This window comes from Leuciscus leuciscus (assembly GCF_965113295.1).
Source record: "Leuciscus leuciscus genome assembly, chromosome: 11".
In the NCBI taxonomy this organism is placed as follows: Eukaryota; Metazoa; Chordata; class Actinopteri; order Cypriniformes; family Leuciscidae; genus Leuciscus; species Leuciscus leuciscus.
This window is the reverse complement of record NC_138735.1, coordinates 5,439,843-5,465,545: the sequence shown is the minus strand read 5'-3', so window position 1 is coordinate 5,465,545 and position 25,703 is coordinate 5,439,843. Positions and strand designations below refer to the sequence as shown.

The 25,703-nt window shown below is 36.0% G+C and overlaps 1 protein-coding gene across 1 annotated transcript in view; it reads right to left on the bottom strand.

Annotated features, from left to right (window-relative positions):
* Positions 1-25,703, bottom strand: part of LOC309508803 (uncharacterized protein) — an 82,861-nt gene that overhangs the window by 10,729 nt on the left and 46,429 nt on the right. The window contains 2 exon segments of the mRNA XM_082183274.1: positions 23,117-23,176; positions 23,713-23,884. Of these exon segments, the coding sequence (XP_082039400.1) occupies positions 23,117-23,176; positions 23,713-23,884 (232 nt within the window).

Genomic DNA, 25,703 nt, shown 5'->3' with positions numbered 1-25,703 from the left:
CGTGAGAGCGGAAAAATTAATGCTATAATGCATACCCAGAAAGGGCAAAGAGTAATGTAATAACAATAAAACCCAGAAGGGTTAAAACAAAAGTCGACTAAGAGAAATTTAGCCAGAAAGTAATAATCTAGAAAAGATTATTTAAAGGAAAATCCCAGAAAGGGTTGAACAGAGATTATTTATAGACAGCCCAGAAAGGGTTGAACGCGCGTAGAACAAATAACTTTATGAGCGAGAGAGCCGTAAAGATTGAGAAAGCCGTGAAAAAGGAGAGACAGAAAGTCTCAAACGGCTAGCCTCAGACAGTAAGAGGCAGAGACTGGCTAAAAGATAAGACCTGTTAGTGGAGGACGCTTCGCTTATGACAGGGCAAGCAGTGAAATCCAGCAATGTAGATATTTAACATGAGGAGATTCTCATGTATTAAAATGAAAACTAGCCTTCCAGGCAGACACAACGGTTCTAGAAAATGGAACGAGGCTTCTCTATAGAGATAGACCAAAATGGTTAAAACTTAAAGACTGAGGTAGGTCTAACATGAAGTGGAAAAATGTGTACATGTAATAACATTACAGAATAAGACTTCTAGACAAGGAATAATGGTTAATAATGATTAATGACTGTTAATAAACAGCTAAGAAATTTGTTTCTACATATTACGAATGATAGAGTGCTAAAACGAATTTAAACCACCGGACTTGGATAGACAGGCTATATATCAAGTTGATATTAATATCTTTAAACAAACAGAAGAAAAGTACCTAACATTGTCAGAAGACAGTTTTATGAAGTGGAAATATGCAGGCTAAAAGTAGGACTTATAATCTGTAACAATATGTGTTGGGAAAAATGGGATGTTATCTGGCATATTAAAATTAAAATTAAAAGTGTAATGAAAGTATAATTATTGGTCCTGGAACAGCCAGGATGATTTTATTGTAAAATAGGTGTACCGGTTAAAGAGACAGAGTCTGTGAACATAGCTCAGACTCGAAAAGCCAACAGTAGAGCGTGCCAGATCGTCTCCCACACTGTATTACAGAGAAGAGCTCGTACTTCAGAACGCTAGAGGCTGAAAGACCTGTAAAACGATCATTTATGGAAACTTAAGGGAGGCACTGACTACAAAATAAGTCAGGTAAACTTTATTTTAATATAAAGTTAACTAATAGTTTATGATGGAGTAAAAATGGTAATTGAAGGAATATAATTACACATAACAGACAATGAAGGAAATGGGAGATAAACTATTAACAATAAACTTGTTAACAATGCAAAGAGTAACAACTTTAGAAACGGGAAAAGATGTCCCGCAAGGACTCTTTCGGCCGTCCACGCCTCCGTATGAGAGTTTTACAACAGAGTCAGGGTGAGTTAGAGGGTTCAGAGAACTCCAATACCTCTGATACACAACACCGAAAGTGAAAGCAGGAAATCAAATAATATTTTGTTAAATGTAGCTAGTATATAATTTTAATATTGAATGATTAGTCAGAGGTTAATGTAGTAAATACAGAGGACTAAATACAAATATGCTGATAGAAAGAAATGAAGTAGGATGCTTTTAAGAGGAAAACAATAAAAATTATAATAAAAGAATAAATAAAAAATTGTGCCTATTGAAATTTTACTTACAGAGATATAAAGACAGCCAGTCTATAATGGGAACCCATTTACTGAGGGTTTAATTACAATAGTGACAAACTTAGAACAAGTAATAGTGTCATTAAAAACAAAAAAATTGTTTCTGAAGCGAGACTTAGGTACCGTAAGACTTAGAAGTAAGAAGTCAAGTAAGAACTTCAAAAGACAAGAGTGTTAATATTGGTAAAGAGAAGTTTCAGAGTCCAGAAGAAGAGATGGAAAAAGACACTGGGACTTTGAATATGCTAGTCTGACTTTTAACCCAAAATTCAATGAAGAATAGTTTATAAGCAGGAATATTAGACTTATAAATCATGTCAAGTCATACTGCAAACATAAGTAAACAGGTAGGAGTTAAAAAAAATAAAAAATTACATAACCATATAGTGCCTATGCTGACAGGAGGTTAAAGCATTAGAAAACGCATATAGGTGAGCCGAGATTTCACTACAAGACAAACGTGTATCTGTCTTAGATATAAAGACAAATATAATGACCGATTACTGAGAGAGATATAGGTAAAAAAAAATGAAAAGATAGTAATAACTAAATAATATGAATAATACAAAGTATGTAAATTACATAAGTGGGCAAACAAACAAACATAAATAGAATATTTAATATCTTATAGGCTACTTTAGTCTTGAACAAAATTTTAAATAATGTCTACAGCAGAGAAAATAAATACTTCAATAACTTAGAACAGGGCTTGGTACGCTGATAAATGTAAAAAAATGGAGATGTGACTGAGACTGAACTATAACGGGTTTTCTACAAGAAAACTTTGCTACTCTAAGGTAAGAAAATATAATTTGTAATTAAGGGCTAGCAGCAAGAAATTGTTAATTAATTTATTAAAATAAGATAAGGCAAGGCAAAGCAAGCTTATTTATATAGCACATTTCATACACAATGGTAATTCAAAGTGCTTTAAATATAAGAAAATATTATAAAAGAAATAAGAATAAATATTACAGTTTAGACAAAAATAAAATAAAATACTGTACAAACAGTCGGACCAACAGATAAGCAAGAAGGATGAGCTATAATTAGTAAAAAGTTAATTATAACTATACATGAAGTATGGTTTTTATACAGAAATTTATACAAAAACTTATATTGTAAACTTCTTAGATTAGGAGAGCTGTTGAAAATAGTGAATTCAAAGAGTATTATTAAATGGAATGTTTAAGTTAGCGACAAGATACAATGTTTTGGACCGGAGGAAAAAAGCTGATAGATGTTTTATTAACATCTGAGAAACTAAGAATAATAGATGGAAAATGTATCTAATAAATACGTTTAGATAAGAGAGGTCTATACCAATTGAAGAAGTTGTGAAAGAAGGCAAAGCTGTTTTTATGTATATATAGGCTATATATATATACATTTTTAATACTATTATACTAATGGCAGAAGGTTTTAAAGGAGTCGAAATACCTACCATTCCAGCCGCTCAAGATAACTAAGGAAACACCCTGGACAGTGAAATTTAGAATGAATAATTTGATTGAGGACTCAATAAAGCAAAAACTGTTTAAAAGCTGTAGAAGTTGTGTTAAACAATTGCCTAGGAAGTCAAGTTTGAGGATTTAATAAGTATATATACAAAAGATTATTAATGTTTAACGAGTTTGAGGTTAAGAGTTTTAGGTTTTGTAATTTGAAGTGGTTTACGCATAAAATACATGGGTTACATTAAAGCATGTTTTTGCTAGCAAATGATGAAGCATTACATATTAGAAAAGAAAAAAAAAGAAAAAAAATTTGATTAAACTAAACGGGAATAAGCTGAAATGTTAGTGCAATTAAAGCAGCCATGTGAAAGACGTTGAGTTATATAGAGGAAAAATAACAAACAAATGTGTTGTAGTTTGTGCCGAATGTGTGAATATAAAACCAGCTTTACCCAAGTATTAATAATAATACATTTAGTTTATATAGCACCTTTAAAAGTTGCTTTCTCAAAGCGCTTTACAGGCAAACACAAGAGTGAAAACTACACATTTTAAATACAAATATAAACAAATAAAATGGAAAATCAAGTAAAACCTGAAATAAAATGTTTTAAGAAGAGATTTAAGTCACTAAAGTGTTGCTTCACTGCTGCTGTATTGTCAGTAACTTTACCTTAAGTATCTAGTGCAATTATAACTAGACTAATGAGAGAAAAACATTAGGGCATTTGAATATTGATATTGATAAAATATTATATCAATTAATAAAATAAAATAATAATAAAAACATACCTTGCTTCTGAGAAAAAAGTTTAGCAGTTCTGTGCAAAAGATATTCCAAGTTGGAATTTCTGACGAGGTCAAAAGATATGATTCATCTGACAAACAACTACAGTTAGAGAGCCTCAAATGTGGAAACATTGCAGTGAGGAAGAAAAATAAAAAATAAAAATAAAAGCAAAACATTATAATAAAAGCACGATTGATATATTATGTTGTAACAACTATTAATAGCCAGATAAAAAGTCATAAAAAAGGAAAAAGGTTTCTTAAAAACGTACAATTGTTTGTAAAACTATGTGCACTGAAGACTGAAGATTTGAGTTTGAAGTTAGAGAAAGCAGCATGTTAGGGGGAGTAATGTTTCTCCTGGTACAGCCTAGCACACAGAGCTCAGGGGAGTAGCTCAAGGTCACTCAACAGGAGTTTTACCAGACAAACCCAGCAATACATGGAGAAACAGGGTTTGATTTAAACTGTTTTGAGAAACGGGAAAATAGACCGCCAGGTAAACTAACTGATTTAGCTCTAAAGCTTTAAAAAATGTTGGGGGGACTTAACCTCTTATATAGACTAAGCCTTTTTCTGAACCTTTTAGTCCAACCAGACAATTTTAAAGAAAACACAGTGATATGATATTAATACAGCTGATAAGCTAGCTTGACTTAGAGAAAAGTAGAGAAACGGAAACAGAATGTATAATATATAATAGATATTGGACCAAATTTAACACCTTAGTGAGAATTTAATCTTTGAAGTTTTAACTGATAACAAGATACATATTCCTACATGGGGACAGACATTATAATATTACTATTGTTTAAGTTAAAGATATAATACTATTGCATATGTTAAAGATATGCAACAATTATAATGGAGTTATTTAAAAGTCAAATATGGATGTTAAATATAGTGAACAAGAAATAAGATATTAAAGTAATTAAGTGGGTTACATATTATAGTAGTTGATGGATTTTTAGGAAGTCCTAGCGCCTGCTGTTGCATGAGTGCACTCTCAATGCTGGGTCGCACAAGGAAAGGAATTTGTTGTTAACCCCAGTGCCAAACAGATATGTGGATGATCCACTGTGGTGACCCCTATAACGGGAGAAGCCGGAAGAAAAATAGAGAGAGAAAAAGTGGATGGATTGTCAAAAAAAAAAAAAAAAAAAAAAAAAAATATAATGATAAAATAATAATGTACATAACAAAAGTAAATGTATAATTATTACTACAGTGGAAGAGGATAGTGACTGCTTTAGACTGACCACATAGTTTTAGGATATTTAGAACAAAGACCATGTTTGAATATTGATTAATTGAAATTAGTTTTGATATAAAGTATTAAGATATGCAGCAGAGTAATCAAAATGCAGGAACAGCTGTTAATAGCCTACTAATAAAAGTTGCAGGCAAGATGTGTTAAATGAAATTAATATTTTTCATAGCTATTTAACAAACTGTACTGCATACAGAGTGACTGTCAGAAATGTCTGAATAAGCTTACATGGATTAAATAGATTAGTCATTTACAGATGTAAAAATAATAATAAACGTGAGGATAGTTGATTAAGAAACTTGGAGTTATTAGAACATTTCCTCTGATTTAAAAGGAATTTGATCCTTGCTATAAAAAACAAGGTTACAAATGAAATTGAAATTAACAATAAAAGTATGATTAAGATGAAGAAAAGCTTCTTAAGTTAGAGATAACTAGAGAGGTATTAACAGGATTGAGGTTAATTTAATGATGAATTGAAAAAGAAGATTGTCAACAAACAATGAGAGAACCTAGTGTGTTGTTGTCTGCCAGGAATGTAGGATGAGTTATCCTCAAAGTAATAATGAATGACCCAGTGACTATCAGCGAGCACATGGATGGATGCATAGGACTGTTTATGTAACAGGGTTGCTGTGGACTAAATGCGATGAATGTTTGAAAGACATTAACCAAAGTAATTTGCTGGTGTATATATGGTAGGCAATAGGCATAGAATTTGGGGCATGGACCTTTGGTGTATTAACCATTTAAGGCAAAAGTACGGAACAAAGGTGTACAAAGAAATCAGACTTGGAAACAGCTGAGTATTTCTAGCGTCGTAAATATGGTCATAATGTATTGAGATAAATACAAATGACGTAGAAAGCAAGTGGCTGCTGGTTTTGTCCCAGGAGACTTGGGAGAAAACTAGAGAGCCTAAAATATTGCTTTGAAGAAGGAAATATTCCAACCAAAGTGAGAAATGGTTAATGGAAACGCTATTTACAATATAGCGTAAGAATGTATCACAATAAAAAATCTCCCAAAAAGGGGGAATGTGGTTTAAAAAGAAAAAAAAAGAAAAGAAAAAAGTCCCAAATACATGATTGAAAGGCAGAGGTGATCCTGTGTGCCAGTGAACTTCTGGAAGGAGGAGAGCCTGCTAACAGAGGTTCACTCAGCACAACAGGCTGGTCTTCAAGGAAATACTGAACAAGACCACCAGCAAAGCACCTCGATTGCCTGTGCCAAGAGAAAGAGCTGGCACAAGATTAACAAAACAGTAAAATATTAAAAGTTTTTAATGTGGGTAGAGTGATACTTTGGAATTTACTTATCAAAAACAATTAAAGTAAATAGTCCAAAAAGAGGAATAATAATGCTGAAATATAGAAAAATCCTGCTAATATAAATCAATTGCTGTGGGTAAATGATAATTATTGATTGTTTAAATTATTATGGATGTAGCAGCAATTTGGAATTTTTTTTATTTTATTGTAGCCTAACTGTACAAGCGATTTAAGTGAACTAAAGCTTTTTGGGAGCAAAAGAAAGCAGGAAGTTGAACTATAAAGCTAATGTGGAAAATCTACAAGCATAAAATATAGAAAGTGGAAAAATATATTTAATAGTACATAAAGGAAGAACATTTGAATATTGCATTATGGAACTACTGAAATTATGGGATTCTCATATCTGCATAATCTTGCCTGATGAATCCACCGTATAAAGCACTAGAATATAGGTGAAGTAAATTAGGGTAAAAAATTGGAGAAAAACCCCCAATGATATTAGTATTACAAACGAAAAGAACAAGATGGTTTAAAGTGAATGTCCTGATAGAAATATTTAATAGGAAGGTAAACGGAGATTATTCACTGTAAGGTGAATCTACCCTAAAGGAACATTACAGGAAATTAAGATTTTGACGATAAGAGAGAAAAGTATACATTTGGTTAGAACTGGAATATTTGGGGAAAATGGAAAGACATCTGTAAACACTGCAACAGTATAGTCAGTCTTAGCAACGTTTAAGAAGAACATTCATGGACAAATTAAATATGAATTGTGTAAGAATGTAATTTAGAAAATGGCATAGAAGCAAATCCTAAAAGTCTTAATACAGTTATGGAGACTTATTTGGTGATAATGAAACTAATATTTTGAAAACTATTAAATAATGTGAAGAATATTGAAGAATATTCTAGCATTGGCTAGAAGGAAAAATAACCAAGAGATAATGGTAATATAAGATAAAATACATGGAGGCTAATACCTCCTACTTGTAGTAAGAGTGAGAAATGAAAAATGATATAAAACATAGGTTATTTTTAAACATCATCCTAAATATCATGATAAAATTAAAAATGAAAATAGACAGTATTTCTTTTTAGAGGGGAAAAAAATGTGTGCACGTACTTGGCAGCAGAAACGAAGAGTGATATTAAATCACGAATATGATAGCATATGGAGCATGTAGGCCAATAATATTTAATGAGAGTCACATAAAATAGATTAGGATTATGGAAAATATTGCAGTATCTGTTATATTAAAGCATTCTAATATGCAGAAAGAAGACTAGAAAGACTAGAAAAATTGGGAGAGAAACTGGACAAGAATGGTCAATCAACTTGTAGAAGAGTTGAGAAAACAACTTAAAGTTAATTTAGTATGTTTCCATAACAAACAAAAAGAAATGAATAATTGAAAATTAGCTCATTATGAATAATAGGTGCTAGTAGACATATTGTAATGTTGACCTGATTGACACTCCTGGATGCAGGCTTATCATGGAAGTGTTTGAGAACAGCAAGAGAGCAGATGAGGACAAACAAGCTCTCATTATGATCCATGCAAGAGCACCAAATGGCCTTGACTGAATCTGGAACCCTTTCAAAGAAGGGGGTGGAAATAGCAGAAGAAGTCCTACAGTATATAGTTTGTATATGCCTCTTATTCAGTCAAATAGACTATACAACAAGATAGACTGTAATAGTAAGAAACGGCCGCTCTGCATCCACCAGCACTGAGACCTTAGCTGGGGTCAGTTAAACCTTTTGGGAAATCCTGGTAAATATTATTACTTTATTATTTTAATGATTTATAATAAATAAATAAAATAAGAACCGTAGAACTAAAAGGACTATTATGAAGTGGGTGTTTGATATTGTAAACATAAAATGTAATAATTTTATGTCATCTATAATGCCAGTTGTGTTTATGGTTTTTACTGACTGATAAATACATGATTTAAGAAAACGAAATATATTATTGTAAATGAATAAAGAATAATTTAATTGTATTATGTGAAAATGTATTATACTATAGTAACAAACAAATCTGGGGTTAGAAAAGATTATACCTTAGATTTAACTAAGGAGACGTTTAGGGTAAGAACTCCTGATAAGATGATTTAATTATTGGGTTAATTTTTGAGGATTTAAAATGTGTGTGATGCCACCAAATACTGATGTAACAAAGTGTGAACCTTATAATGGGGATGTAAAGATAATTTATAGTAAGAACTTACTGAAAATAATGTTGTTGTTTTTGCTTTTGAAATATTTTTAAATCTTTATGAATTAAAGAATTCATTGGCTTCAGTGGACTTTGAATGTATATAATATATTAAGGAAATTAAAATATATGCTATGCTAATTGAAGAAGAAACTCTTGTGACCGTAGGGCATGTTAAAAGATGAACTTGTACATTTAATTTAAAATATAAAATGTTTAAAGATGGACATTATTAACTTAAGAGATTGTTTGCAAACTTTACAATGGGAACCATATGTATAACAAGGAACAAATTGATTTATTGACTTATATAATTTATGTTTGAATATATAGTGTTCTCAGATATTAAGGGAAACATTAGAAGAATTACTCTGGATACAAAGGTTTAATAACTGGATTATTCTGATTATAGTAAATGTATGAAATGTAACCATAATTAACCAGATAAATAATTGTAGGATGTGATATGTTTATGCAACAATTACTACACAAGGTTTTTTTTTATATTTGATGGTACAATTATGATATCTGAGAATCTGTTAATGCTTAAGAAATTATGGATTTAGTGAAAGATATTTGAATGAGAAAATGAGTTGCATGACAATATTTGACCAAGAGGTTTGGAACTGGACGTTTCAAGCAATAATAAAAAAAGAAACCTTGTGCACTGTTTGAACATTGAATAAATTTCAAGACTGGTACAAACCAAGGGGGATGTTTAAACTAGTAGTTTGGGCAAGAAAACCCATCATACCCCAGAGATACTAACTTTGTGCCCTAAAGACCCTAGGAGATGTCAGCGGCTCTAAGGGGGGACCGGGTGCTTGAAGTACTGGATTTTTGTTGAGATCCAAATTGGCCTAATACATGATAAACAAGCAGAGCACAAAGTTTTGCCCCTTGATAAATAAATAATTTTAATACAATTACAAAAGAAATATAATAGATTATTTCTGTTATGGGAACCAGAAAACAAAACTGGGTGAAATATTGCATGAACTGTAACAAACCAATCTATTTAAGAATGATGGACAAATGTCTATGTTATTGGTAAAGTTTGATGAAGTGAACAAAGTCTGTGCTACAATTATGAGAAGGAAGGATAAAGAGTCAGGATAATTGCATGAAGGGGGTGTTGTATAATATCAAGAAAATGCAATTACCTGCCTCCTTATTTATTATAGATGCCTTTTTGTTACACATATTTAGCCAGTGTAATGCATTGCATTCAATGTTGTTATTTATTTTGTTTGTAAAAGATGGCTTATATTGTTTTGGCATAGATGTACAGTAATTGGTTGTATATGTGACTGTGCCAACCTCTGTTAAGAGGAGCAGAAAATTGCGATTATGTGTGTGCGCTAGACTCTTTAAATGTTTAAATGAACTCAGCCATCTTAGCTGAGTTTACTGTAGTTCAAGGACATGAAGAGGTGGACCGCTTGCACCTGACTGGAGAAGGATCTGGGAAACTTTGGAGGAGTGTCAACCAAATGCCAGTTGTAAACAAGGAGTATAAAAGACTGATGAACGGACTGCCTCTTGGGATACTGATACGCCAGAGCCCCCGACGCCTAGAAGCCCAGAGCTGAGGACAAGAAACCCCAAGCAGAAGAGAAGAAGCCCAGAGCTTACTACACCTTTGTTTCAAAACATGACTATTGTATTTTATACTTAAACGATTAAGTTGTATTCGCCTTTTATATTTTTGTTTATTATAAAAAGAAAAGTAACCAATTAAAAGAAATGTAATTGATTACAAAATCTGCCTACTGAGACTTATGATGCTGGAAGACTATTAATGAGAACATACCACAGAGGAGTCTTCTGACCAAATTGTAAGTACCTTTTGAACGCTTACGGTTTAGGTCAGATTTGACTTTCTTTACCTTACCTGAGAATAATAAATAAATAGGTAAAAGGTGTTAAGAGTAAAGTACACACCGTAAAACAATGTATTCAATTTACATATTAAAACTAGTGTATGAAATGGCAAATGTAAATAATATAATATCATTTTAATTTTAATTTTGCACCAAACGTTGCACATATGTAATGGAAAACGTAAATTGAAATACAGAAATGCATTGCCATTTTGCATATTACATTTCAAATTGAATATTGCTACCCATATGCTTCCATAGAACGCGAAACAATGATGATGATGCATAATAACGCCAGCGTTGTGGATACACTTACCCAAAACCCTCCATAACTTTTCAATTAATTTCACATTTACATTTACATTTACATTTAGTCATTTAGCAGACGCCTTTATCCAAAGCGACTTAAAAATTAGGACAAAAATTCAGCGAGTCATCATAAAGAGGCAAAAACAACAACAACGCAAGAAGTGCTCAAAATACGAAGTTCAGGTATTATTCAGAGTAGCATAAGCCTGATAAGTGATGTTTCAAAGGGAAAGGATTTTTTTTCTTTTTTTTTTTTTCTATAAGGTTAAGTGCTCACGGAAGAGATTGGTTTTCAGCTGTCTTTTGAATGTTGTCAGGGATTCTGCATTCCGGATGAGGGTGGGGAGAGCGTTCCACCAGCATGGAACTGTGAATGAGAATGTTCTGGAAAGTGATTTTGTGGCTTTCTGTGATGGAACCACGAGACGTCGCTCGTTGACCGATCGTAGGTGTCTGGTAGGGATGTAGACTCGTAGGAGTGAGTGAAAGTAGGAGGGAGCTGAGCCTGTGATAGATCTGTAAGCAAGCGTCAGTGCCTTGAACTTGATGCGAGCAGCTAGAGGTAGCCAGTGCAGAGAGATGAACAGAGGGGTGACGTGGGCCCTCTTGGGCTCGTTGAAGACAAGACGAGCTGCAGCATTCTGGATCATCTGTAGGGGTTTGGTTGCACATGCTGGAAGTCCAGCCAGAAGAGCATTGCAGTAGTCGAGCCTAGAGATGACCAGGGCCTGGACGATAAGTTGCGTTGCATGCTCAGTTAGGAAAGGCCTGATCTTCCTGATGTTGTGCAGTGCAAACCTGCAGGATCGAGCTGTCTTTGAAATGTGATCAGTGAAGGTCAGCTGGTCATCAAACGTTACTCCAAGATTTCTGACCGATCTTGATGGGGTGATTAATGATGACTCTAGCTGGATGGTGAAGTCGTGCTGTAGAGACGACTTCACTAACCCCAGACTAACCCCAGACAGATCCAGGAGAATGAGGACTGAAGATTTGGAAGCAGCTTTTGCGATCCGTAGGGCTTCTGTGACTGACAGTAATGCAGTCTCAGTTGAATGCCCTTTCTTGAAGCCAGATTGGTTGACATCCAGCTGGTTGTTTAGAGACAAGAAGGATGTTAGTTGGTTGAAGACAGCTCTTTCAAGTGTCTTCGCAATGAATGGTAGGAGAGAGATAGGTCTGTAATTCTCTACAAATGATGTGTTTAGCGTTGGTTTTTTGAGCAGTGGAGTAACCCGAGCCTGCTTGAATGCTGTAGGGAAGGTGCCAGTATGGAGGGATGAGTTGATGATGTGTGTGAGTGATGGTAGAAGTGTGGGAGAGATGGCTTGTAGAAGGTGTGAGGGGATGGGGTCAAGAGGGCAGGTGGTAGGGTGACTGGAGAGGAGAAGTGTAGATACTTCTTCCTTGGTTAGCGAAGAAAAGGAGGACAGAGGGATATTGGCTATGGAAGGGGTCGGTCTGGGTTCCTGTGTGTGTGGAGCTGAGAACTGACTGCTGATAGCTGTTGTTTTGTTGGTGAAGAAGTTCGCAAAATCGTCAGCAGTTAAGGAGGAGGCGGGTGGTGGTGGAGGTGGACAGAGGAGAGAGTTGAATGTCTTGAAGAGTAATCGTGTGTTGGAGGAGCTGTTGATCTTGTTGTGGAAGTATGAAGATTTTGCAGCATGAACATCAACAGAAAAGGAAGAGAGGAGAGATTGATACATACTCAGGTCAGATGTGTCTTTTGATTTGTGCCATTTCCTCTCTGCTGCCCTGAGTTCGGTCCGGTGTTCCCGAAGAACCTCAGATAACCAGGGGTTAGAGGGAGTAGCGCGTGCTGGCCTGGAGGAGAGAGGGCAGATAATGTCTAGAGAAGAGATTAGAGTGGAGCATAAGGTGTCCGTTGCGGTATTCACATCCAGAGATGAGAATTGTGAGGGTGGGGGAAGAGAGGATGACACGGCAGAGGAAAGATGGGAGGGGGAAAGTGAGCGCAGGTTTCGTCTGAAAGTGACTGGTGGTGGGGGTGGTGGTGCAGGGGTAGAGAGTTGTAGACTGAAAGTAATGAGGAAATGATCTGAAACGTGGAGAGGTCTCACCAAGATGTTGTCTGTGGTGCAGTTGCGTGTGTAAACCAGGTCCAGTTGGTTGCCTGATTTGTGAGTACCTGCGGTGATGAGTCGTTTGAGATCGAAAGAGGCTAGGAGAGAGGTGAAGTCTGTTGCATGTGGCTTTTCGAGATGAATGTTGAAGTCACCGAAGACTAGAAGTGGGGTGCCGTCCTCAGGGAAAGTGGACAGCAGCACATCCAGCTCATCTACAAAGTTACCCAGCTGACCTGGGGGGCGATAAATGACTACAAAATGGATCTTAATGGGAGTTGTAAGTGTAATAGCATGATATTCAAATGAGTTGTTGTTGCATAGAGAAGAGAGCGCGGAGTATTTGCAATTGTTAGAAACGAGAAGCCCTGTACCCCCACCTCTCCCAGACTGGCGAGGGGAGTGGGAGAAGGAGAAATTGCTAGAGAGAGCAGCAGGGGTTGCTGAGTCTTCTGGACGAATCCAGGTCTCAGTCAGGCCCAAGATACTAAGAGTAGAATGAGATGCAAAGGCTGGAATGAAGTCAGCTTTATTGACTGCTGACTGACAATTCCATAGACCCACGGAAAGAGAGAGAGGAGTAAGTGAGGATGTGAGGATGGGACGCAGATTGGCAGTATTGCGCTGCCTATTGCGCGTGATGAAAGGACGTTGCCGAGAGATAACAGGAATGTATTGAAAGCACATGTTGATGAAGGTGAACAATAAGATAAGTAGAGGGAAGAAAAAGGGGAAGAGGAGATACGCAAGTGCCTTTCTGGTGTCCTTGCTCGGTGGAGTCGCGCAGGTAGAGTCGCTGGTCTTTACCCGAGTCGGTCTTCACAAGAGGAGGCTGAACGCTTCCGCTGACGCTTCCGCGACAGCGTGCAAATTACACAGATATACAGATAATGCTCTCACCGCTTGAGTGAGTACAGCTGTTTCGTTCGGCCAATTAAGTCAATAACGCGCAAATGTGTCAAATCGAAAGTGCTAGGAGCAAGGGCTTAAGTTACGTGCAAATTAGATTGCTATAAAAATTTAAATTTGTTTCACTCGCGGCTATTTCTCTAAAGTGCCAATGCGTCTAACTGAAATACAGAATTATGTGAAGTTAAAATGAGAAAATAAAAAGAGAATCGAAGATGGCCTTACCTTGACTAAAATACAACGCTGCAATAACAGGAGAACAGTGTATTCTAGAGAAAACCACTTGCGAGCTGCGTGCCTCTAGCACTGCATGAAAAGTGGGATTTTCGACAGTTACCGGCGCTGCAGATTGTCGTGGAAGTTCAGGTTTACGACTGCAAACGGCAATTTACAGGCAACACTGCAAACTAGGCATGTGCCGGTATCACATTTTCATGCTGCGATTAATTGAGTGATCTTTTATCACGGTATACGGTATTATAACGGTATTTGAATTGCACATGAGAAACAGATGGATTTGGGGGGGATGTAAAAAATAAAATAAATCTTGCATCACAAGGTGTAATTGTGATTGTCAAAACATTTGGTAACTAAACTGAATTTTATTAAGTTTAGTGACAACATGTTACAATGATTACATGGTACAATGACTGGTAGGCTACTGTTTGTATTGCTTAACACAAATTTAACGATTTCAATTCAATACTTGGGATTTGATTTAAATCTTGATTCAATATTGACTTATTTTGGATAAATATTAGGAAGGCTACAGTAGATAGCCCACGTTATTTTTTTCTCATGAAAAAAAATATCTCACATAATGCTATGTAACCATATAGAACCCTATCAGCTGGTATTTTTAAAGGTTACAAATAACTAATTAAATCAAATATAATGTGGTTTTCATTATAATAACAATTATGTAATGACACAAGTAAAAATATAATAAATATGTAAAGTGCAGTGCACATATTCAGCAAAATACTCCTCTTTATCTATATGTTTTAGTCATCTAACATGCTGCTGGTCATTAAATAGTTTAAATGTAACGTTCTGTGACACAATTGTTCTCCTGTTTCATATCAAAAGTAACCTGCTCTGTCTTGTTTGACGGTCTTCGTGTCCTCTTTGCTCCGCGATTTTTCTCTGCGTGAGAAAACGGATGTGTGGCGTGAGCGTATGAGGAGTCTCGCGCTGAATGCGTCGAGTTGGCAGCTCTGCTTTTAGAAGCGGGATGGATCCGGATAGATCGGCGGCGGCGTTCCTCCTTCCGCCATGCTGCTTCTCCATGTGAGGACTGTTTACATTAGACTAGAAGTGCGCACCGGCCGCATGCTTATACACGTGGCGATTGTTTACATCAGAATGCGCACGTGTTTTGCGCAGTTTGTTTAAGCGGTTGATGGAAAATAAGCTAATGCGCGTTCTAAAAATCTAAATTCGGATCTATTATTTTTCACGGTATTTTGAAGTGCCCGCGATAACAATATCGTGCATATTCATTACCGCGATTTATCGCATTACCGAATACCGGCACATGTCTACTGCAAACTGTCGGAAATTGACCGTGACCCCCCTCCCTCTAATGCTTTAACATGTAAATGAGACTGCTGTGAGCTTTACAAATGCAAATGAGGGTAGCAGGGGGAGTTTTATCCCAGGTGACTAAAAGGTATTAACTTAATAAATAAAAAAATACAATACAATATTTATTTATAACGCACAATTAAAAACAGCCAAGGCTGACCAAAGTGCTGTACAGGGCAATAGATAAAATGCAGGGCAGAAACAGGACAATAAAAAAAAATATTAAAAAATAAAAGCCAATAGTTGTATCATAGTCAAGGGGTATTAAAAGCAAGAGAAAATAAATAAGTTTTCAAGGATGTTTTGAAGATGGAAATTGAGGGAGCTAGTCTGATATAGAGGGGTAGACTGTTCCAAAGTTTTGGGCCTGCAGTCGCAAAAGTGCAGTCGCCTCGTTTTTTAAGTCTGGATCTGGGCACGATAAGAAGACAGTGATCACTGGATCTCAAAGTACGAGATGGAGTGTACGGGCAGAGGAGATTGGTCAGATATTGGGGGGCCGGTTTGTTAAGAGCTTTATACACAAATAGTAAAATTTTCAAATCAATCCTGAATGTGACAGGTAGCCAGTGGAGTTTGAATAGCGCTACCACTATTGGAGCAATGCACAACATGTTGCAGAAATTTTCACTGGCCTTTTTGTCATAGCAGTATTATTAAACAGACAAAATGGGACAAATTGAATAACCACATTAAAATCCACTTTAAAAGGCTGTTGTTCATGAAGGAACATCTGGACTTACAGTGTACAGTGGCAATATATATTATTTTACATTTATCCATTTGTCAGACGCTTTTATCCAAAGATAGATGGTTTTCTGCATGATTTAGACAAAATATTAAATTATCTTCATTAATGTCTAAAGGTTACACAAACAATCCACACTGAAACTTAAGCTAACAAAACACAAACAATTATATATTCCTGTATTTTCTGTATTGTTTCTCACAGTAAACTGCCATGCAGGCTAGAATTGCGAAACATTATTGGATAAATCTTATAATTTACATTTCTCTGGGCCAATCGGAATCTTAGCACTTTTTTTCTGGGCCAATCGGAATCTTAGCACTTTTTCTCTTGGCCAATCGGAATCTTAGCACTTGCGTCATAATCTTGAAGCACACACACCATGACACACACAGCGTCAACAACAGCTGAGTTCGCCATTTGCCTGGCTACCGTGCGAGTCTACTGGAAACTCACGCATGAATTTTCCTGCATTGAACTTGTTTTAGCGCCTGCCAAAGTGAATTTTTGTCCCGCCAAAGTCTTATTTGATCGGTGAGTAATGTAGATGAACGGCTGCGTTTGTGACAGGGCGCATGTTTTAACTAAAAGAACGACCAGAGAGAGAGAGAGAGAGCCGGTCGCGCGCGCGCACTCTCTGTGTAAACAACTTCTCGTTAGCTTTTGCCGCTTTTTTTTTTTTTTTTAAGTTAGCTTGCTGCTCATGGTTCATGTTCAGTTTCCATGTTATTTTAGTTGTACACGAGAGAATATGTCAATTTGGGATACTAAACTGCACGTAAACCGATAGCAGCATGGCATAGAGTTCTGAGTCTGACTGGCTAACTTAGCTCTTTGCTAACTAAGTTAGCTTGTCCATATAGCAGCTTGAGAGCCGGTCGCGCGCGCGCACTCTCTGTAAACAACTTCTCGTTAGCTTTTGGCGCTTTTTTTTTTTTAAAGTTAGCTTGCTGCTCATGGTTCATGTTCAGTTTCCATGTTATTTTAGCTGTACACGAGAGAATATGTCAATTTGGGATACTAAACTGCACGTAAACCGATAGCAGCATGGCATAGAGTTCTGAGTCTGACTGGCTAACTTAGCTCTTTGCTAACTAAGTTAGCTTGTCCATATAGCAGCTTGCTACGGGGTTTAAAGGTGAATTGTCTAATTTATAAATGTGCGTCGTGAATGTGACACCTAACGTAACAACGTTACCAGGCAGAGGAGAAGGACGATGAGGTGATTAGATCTAAAGTTAACTTAACGTTACGAGGAAGCACACTAACAAAAAAAAACAACAAAAAAATCGGAGGGTTCTGTTAGAAATGGTTAATGGTATTCTCATTCTCAGATATTTTATACATTTGAAATATAAAATCGGTTGATACAAATTGGGCCTGAAATTTTATACAAATGATTGATTTTATTTTTATTTTGCAGTATTATTGGATTCGGATGAGAATATCAGGGGTGATCGTTTTCTCTTAATTTATTATTGCAGTTTAAAAATGTAATTCTTTAACTATATATATTTTATTTTACGTTACCTCTGTATAAGCGTCAAGATATATACCCCCTTCAATAATGTACGAAGGAAGCTGCAGCCCATTGAGGACACCAGCATGTTGCACAATACTGGTGAGTACTGATGACAACTTAAACATAATATTGTGTTGTGTACAACATAAGTCACAGGCTTATTCATGTGTTTTATCTAATAAAGATTGTGCCATGTCTAGCCAAGTGGAGCGTCCTGGCAGTGAAATGTCCACTCCTGGTAAGTACTTTTCCCCCTGCACAAAACATTGCTCTGCACAAAGTCACACTCCATTCAAGACAAGTAGTTTTTTACTGCTTGTGAATAATCTATTTTAAATATATACAGTGCTGGTCAGAGTTATTCAAGCCGCTTAATTAAGAGTGAGAAGAACCTACTCATCTTGAATGGACCAAAAAAAGCGGATGTTTTAGTTTCATCTTTCCATAGAACGTTTGTAAAAGTAACTGACACTACTGGACCTTCAAACGGGCAGCGTTCTATGGTCAGAGTCTGGTCGTCCCTCTGCCTGTTTGAAGTTCCAGTAGTGTCAGTTACTTTTACAAACGTTCTATGGAAAGATGAAACTAAAACATCCGCTTTTTTTGGTCCATTCAAGATGAGTAGGTTCTTCTCACTCTTAATTAAGCGTAGTAATGACTCCAGTATTTCATTATTAATTTAGTATAGGCAACATGACCGTACTTACTGGCTGACTCATGTGTTTCAGACTCTAAGTCAAACTTTGAATGTCTTGTGGAAGCCTTCTCTGACCCGGAGAAATGTGCAGCCAGATTTCAGCGCAAGGAAATTTCCAGTGAGTATTCACTTTATCTGTTGCCCCAACCTTTATTTCTTTTTTCAGTGGAAAATAAATTTAGTTTTGAGGAATAACATTTCAGTATTTTTCTACAGAGATTGGACTTTAATGGCAACCAACAATCCCAATGTTCAAAGAAGGTTCAAATGTCTGTAATGCCAGCAGACTAGCACAAGACAAACAATTGTTTAAAAAATACATAAATGTGTATATATAATTTTATAAAATGACAGATGGTTTTGCTAGATAAGAAGCTGATTTCTCGACTGGGATTGTGTAGAGACTCTGAAGCTGCATTGAGACGGACATTTGAACCGTCTTGGAACATTGAGATCTTTGGTTGCCATTAAAAATATGGAAATGTTTTCCTTAAACTTAATTTCTTTTCCACTGAGGAAAGACAGACATGGATATCTTGTCACTCAGTGTGAGTAAATTATCAGGAAATTTTCATTGAGGTGAACTAATCCTTTAAGGCTGATTTATACTTTTGCATCAGACCGAAGCCCGAGCCTCTACGCTATAGGCTACACTGTTTCAATTATACTTCTGCATTGTTGTCCCTGTTGACGCACAATTACACATGCAGAAAGAAGCCTGTGAAACCCGAGGGAGGCGTTCTAGACCAATCACAGCGCTTCCGTCCACGTAAAATTTACGCATTGTTACATTTTGGGTGGGGTGCACGTCAGGGTGTGCTAAAGGGTACGCTATGTACACAGCCTACTCTGTAGCTACAGCGGGAGGTCGACGCATAACTATAAATTGGTCTTTACTTACTGCTTGAGAATCAAGTTTGGTAACAGTTTATTTTATTGGCTTAATAACATGTTTCAGACAGTCTTGCTTAGAAGAGCAGAGTGTGGAAATTCGTACCTTTTTGTTTGATTTCAATAATTGTACATTTTTGAATATTCTTTGTTTTTTTCGCCCTTAAGATGCTAGCGCACCTCTGAGCAAAGACCTGCTGACACCCAGTAAGTATTCATCTCATCGGTCACTTTTGTATTTTGTCAGGCCTTGTGAAATGTAAGAATATTCTGTTTTTCATGATTTCATCATAAAGCAAGAGGTCATGGGAGTGATGGCTATTATTTGTTTAATAATTGTAAATAATCCTGTAATTTACAGGAAGCAGTATGCCATCTTCACAACTCTGAGACAAATTGTGGGCGCTACGAACTGGAGCAAGGTAAAAAACAAAAGAATCTTACATTCTTTTATTTTTTTTACTTTCATAAAAACTTACAAACATTTTAAAGGTAAGATTCAAAGAATATGCTTTAATTCTCTTGTATAAGAAAATAGATCCGTTATAGATACCGATCTTAATCATACATTTTGTTTCCATAGAGTAACCTCGCCTCATAACGAGGGCGTAACCTCACATTTACTCAGAGCTATGTCTGCAAGTCCAGATTTTCATGACGCTGATCATGACGACATTGTAAGTAACTTTTACTATTTTCTCCTTGTTTCATTTTACTGTGACTTGTGTTGTTTTTATTCATATCACTCTCATTTAATTGTTTTCCAGCTGCCTGTAAGACGTACTACGAGACAGTACGCAGGAACTTCAGGTACAAACAACCAGATCTGGCATTGCAGGCCGAAGCTGTGAAGAGTTCAGCTCGGAGTCAGGTACAAACAACCAGATCTGGCATTGCAGGCCGAAGCTGTGAAGAGTTCAGCTCGGAGTCGAGCGAGAAGAAAGAGGGTAAGATTTTTAGTCAATGTGACTATTTTTCACGTGCATTAATAGATGTTTTGTGTCCATACACAGTGCATCACAGTACTGATTGTCTGTATTGGTTGTTTTTACAGCTGCTAGAAGCGAGACGGTGTGCTAGGTGAGGATGACGTGGGCATTTGGAAGTGCGCCACCATAGATCTGATGTCCGATGAAGTTCAACCACCAGCCAGGAGCTCACAGAGCTCTGTGCTACGCTGCAGTCGAGATTAGAGGCGACTCCTAAATACAGGGCAACGCACCACAGACGTTTTCAAAGTGGATCGAATTCAGAGAGAACGCCGCTAGTCACCTACAGCTCCGAAGATGAAAACAGACACTGAGCTTCCAATTTGTTGTGTGTGCAGATGATCTATGCTTTGTACATTGGTGTATATTGTTTTGTGTTTGTGCTAATAAAGCTCTTTCTTTGAATAAACAGCATGTCCCTGGCAAATTTTCCTTTCCTTTATAAATTCATGTCCTTGATGGTAATAATAGTGTAGTCCATAGGTTAACAATGACATGAATATACCACAGAATAGCATATTATGAATATAAAAAAATAATTTATATATCATAATTTATATAAATATTAAAAATGTATGAATATAAAAAAATAATTTATATATTATTTATATGAATATTATAATTTTTTGAATTTATAATGAGCGAGGGTGACCAATAGTAACAGATCTGCCAACCAATCACGAGTGATTTTTCTTGTTTAAACCACGTGGGTTCAACCAATAGTGAGTGAGGAAATTCAAGCCTTTCTCTGGCGGGAGCTGCTATTCATATGGTAATTAGAGCCATTCACACCTCCGGCGCGAGCGCTCTGCATACGTCATGGTTCGTTTCCGACAATATTCGGCACAGACGAACGCGACGTTCACAGGCTGTAAATTGTCGTTAACTGCCGAAAATTAGGGAGATTTACGGCCGTTTACGGGGTCGGAAATCCCAATTTTCATGCAGTGTAGTATGCTGCCCGCTGGTCCACATTTATTTGTATAGTGCTTTTCACAATACATATTGTTTCAAAGCAGCTTTACAGAAAATGCACATCTACATTACAATTTAGAGTGATCTGTTATCAGAGGTGACTGTGTCCAAGTTATGCATTTCAGAAATGTACATACACAAATCACACAGTTAGCTAATAATGTATTAATTTTATTTTATTTATTAATAAAATATTAAAATTTGGAAAAATTTGGCACTTATTTGGAAAAAAAAGTCGAATGGCAAATAAATAAATGACGGACAGTAACATATGTACAGTATTACCATAATTTTATTATGTAAGCTTTATTTTACACCTCAAACGACAAGGAAATTTATAGTCATATTTATAGTGTTAATATTAATTTGCGAGTCCACAAACTCATTCTCTTAAATGGCTTGGGTCTGCAGAGCATTCACAGCGTACAGTATACGTATACTTGTAACTCACTTTTCTCCTCACTTAACAAATCTGTTCTTCATCGACTGCAATCTATTCCAAATTCTGCTGCTAGGTTACTCTCTAGATCAAATAGGCGCACCCATATCACCCCGATACTTTGCTCCCTTCACTGGCTTCCTGTAATTTACAGGATCCAATTCAAAATTGTAACCATAACCTATAGGGCTTTACATGGTCAGGCCCCTGCTTATCTTGCTGACATAATTCATCTTCATACCCCTCTCCGGTCTCTCAGGTCTAATAATCTGCTATCTACGCTACGCACTCGTTTAAAGACAGGTGGGGATAGAGCCTTCGCCGCTATGGCACCCAGACTATGGAATGCTTTGCCAACCAGTATTAGGTTTGCTGAGAATGTGGACAGTTTTAGGGGACAAGTGAAGACTAATTTGTTCAGGTTAGCTTTTGGGTAATCTCTGTCCTTTTATATACTGAAAATTGTATCGGTTTTATTTTATTTTATTTTATTTTGTTCTTTATTATGTTTTATTGTCTATTGTAAAGCGCTTTGTGACCTAGTCTGTGAAAGGCGCTGTATAAATACATTTTACTTACTTACTTATTATATATTTTATAATGAAAAAGACTAATAAAATTGTCTCTTCATATTAAATGGATAACAATATATGTCTGGACACTTGAAAAATGTGTAATAATGGGGTCTATAAAACTTAAACATTTAATGATTTATAAGCATTTCACATATTTCTACACTAATTATACAAAACTATTCTGCCAGTGCACCATACTGTACAAATAAACTAGATCAATGTTCATTCTTGTCTGAAACTTTGGAGGAGACAAATATGAGACCACCAGGGTCTTTAGTTTAGGGAAAAACTCTGAGCACAGTGTGTGATGTTGTTGAGATCACTTCTAAACTTCAAAATAGACAAATGTGAGCGATCCCGAGTTTCTACAGAGAGAAATCTGAGCACAGTGTGTGATGTTGCTGAGATTTCTTCTAAACTTTAGAGGAGACAACTATGAGATTGCCAGTATGAAGGGCCATTAGGCAACAATTATTGAAAAGCCTCAACACTAGTGAAACAAGAAACATTGATCAACCTTGGTGAAATTCATTCATACGCATTACTGAAATAAGAAGATTTCGGTAGTTGATGATGGCTAATTTCCCTTGAAAAGGAAGTTGTGTGTCCGCACTTCTGTTTAATTTGGTGCGTCTCACAAACTCTTTTAAGCAATGTCTGTTAGTTGTAACGAGTTGTATGGGAAGCCAAACACACCAACAGTGGGACGAAACGGAGCGGTGTTACAGAGCTCATGCCGTGCTGACATCATCGGTGCGGCTCAATGGACCGAGCTGTGTGACTGACTCGACATCGCAGGGAGGACGTGTTTGCTAGCGAAACCGAATGGACAGCGCAAACTAATCTCACCAGCGCCGCTGACCATGTTACTTTATTCATTACTGCTCCGCAGAAGTTCAGGTGTTTTCCCTGCATATAAGATAATGAAGATCAGCATGAAGTTATTACATTTCTTTTGCTTATTATCTTTCATATTAGTACATTAGTAGTTTTTGAAAAGCTACTTTGAATAATTGTATTTTTGTAGCCACGGAAAGAGCCGTTCAAAGCAGAAACTTCAATGATCAAGGACTGTGCAGTGCCGGGGGAACTATAGGATCAGGGTTGGGAAACACTATTATTACACAGAAACATCATTAGGGAAAACACTGTTGAGTAAACGTGGGGGAAAAGAGTTGTCATTGTAGTCAGAGTGAAACAGACTAAAATTATTGAACATAATGAATATAATGAAATACTGAAAAAATGTAAAGGATATATTTTAAAAAGAATGTAAAAATGAACACTAATACCAGATCATGAGATTAGACATTTGTGTACACCTGTGATTTCTGTGCTGAGATTTAGTGTTTACAGAACAAGCTAATTTTAGTCCTAAAATGTACATCAAATGATTCGTCTTACTGAGGACAAAGACATGTGTGACAATCAGAGAGACAAACTTACCCCAGTGTCTTCAGTTTACAGTGAGGATCCTCCAGTACAGCAGAGAGCAGATGAACTGAATCTCCTAGTTTATTCCCCCACAGATCCAGATCTCTCAGGTGTGAGGGGTTTGATCTCAGAGCTGAAGCCAGAGCAGAACAACCTTCATCTGTGACTCCACAATCACTCAACCTGTAGAGAACAATGACACACTCTTCACTCTCTCAGTTCAGATCAACACGTACAAGCCACAATTCTACACAGACTATTAAATATGTCTAAATTTCAATTGGAGATTTATCAGTCATAAAAAAATAAAGAAATTCAAAAAGCTTTCAACACATGTTCTTCATAAATCCAACCGTTCTAAATGAGCTCAAACACAACTACACCTCTTCTCTGTGACAAACTCATCGTGAAGATGAAAGCACACAAGAGTATGGTAGGTTAACTACTGACTATAAGTAACTTTGTAACTACATGCCAACTTATTCTAACCCTAACCCTACTAGTCTACTAATAAATCTATTAACACTCCAATGGGAGTTAGTAGACATGTGCAACTGTACTGATAGTCAACAGAATGTGTTCAAGGGACCATTAAAATAAAGTGAAATCAATATGGTCTAACCTAAATTGATAATTATGACAACACTGTTGCTGACAGTGAACATAACATGAGGTTTTACTGGATATGCAGTGATTGTTTCTGTCTTCCTAATGCTACCTTCTGCCTCTCTGTTTTGCTCTTGCACACAATCTACTTCATGCCTTCTGTCCTCTGATTGATAGTTTATACAAAAAATAAAATAAAAATAAAATAAAGTATTTTTTGCTGAGAAATGATTAATGATTCATGATTATTATAAATTAATGTAAGAAACATTCACTGGACTGAAGCAACTGGGTTTATTGATTATTAATCCACCATTTGTTAATGTTAAAAAAATGAATTCTTCTGACATTTTTTCATGTTAATATAAATGTCAAATATGACGCAATAGGCTTTTGGGGAACATTTTCCATCTCTTAATTATCATTGATTTGCACTGAATTGCATATGAGCCATAAAAGCGACGTATAAATTTGATACTCAACAAAAAAAAACACATATGCATGCATATACAAGTTTGTATCTGTTTTTTGTTGAGTATCAGATTACACACACACACACACACACACACACACACACACACACACACACACACACACACACACAAACAGCTTTTCTGGATCATATATGCAATTTTTTACATAAAAAAATGGTGTATTAATAATCAATAAACCCCAGTTGCTTTATAGTAAATATTTCTTACATTTACTTTATAAACATAATTAAAGATTTTCTGAGCAAAAGGACCTTACTTAAAAAAAAATTAAAATAAAATAAAAACAATTAATCAGAGGACAGAAGGTATGAAGAAGATTGTGTTTTTAAATGCTGTCCATGAGCTAAACAGAGAATGTATGAATGAAGTCACCAGATCTAAATATTCACAACAAACACCCTTTCAACATGAAAACTGAGAAATTAAACCAACACTTTCCCTGCTTATCTCAGGATACATCGCCCCTTTTAGGGTTAATTTTAAATTAAGAGAATAATTGAAGAGTTCAGATGCAAAAGCCTCTAAGTGCCATCTGAAATTTTCTTCTAGAATGATCATTTTTATCAAGCTCGTATATTTAAGTTCAGTAATTTCACTTAAATGGCATTGAAAATTACCTATTAATTGTCATTTAAGTGAAATTACTGAACTTAAATATACAAGCTTGATAAAAATGATCATTCTAGAAGAAAATTTCAGATGGCACTTAGAGGCTTTTGCATCTGAACTCTTCAATTATATGAATATACTATATGAATTATAAATAATTACAATTCATTTAATATAAACATACAATTATTTCACTCTAAACTGCTTTAATTTGGAGTGAGAGATACAGGGGGAGTGGCTTTATTGCATCAGATACATGTCACTTTACTCACAGCTGATTGGTCCAGTTTTGG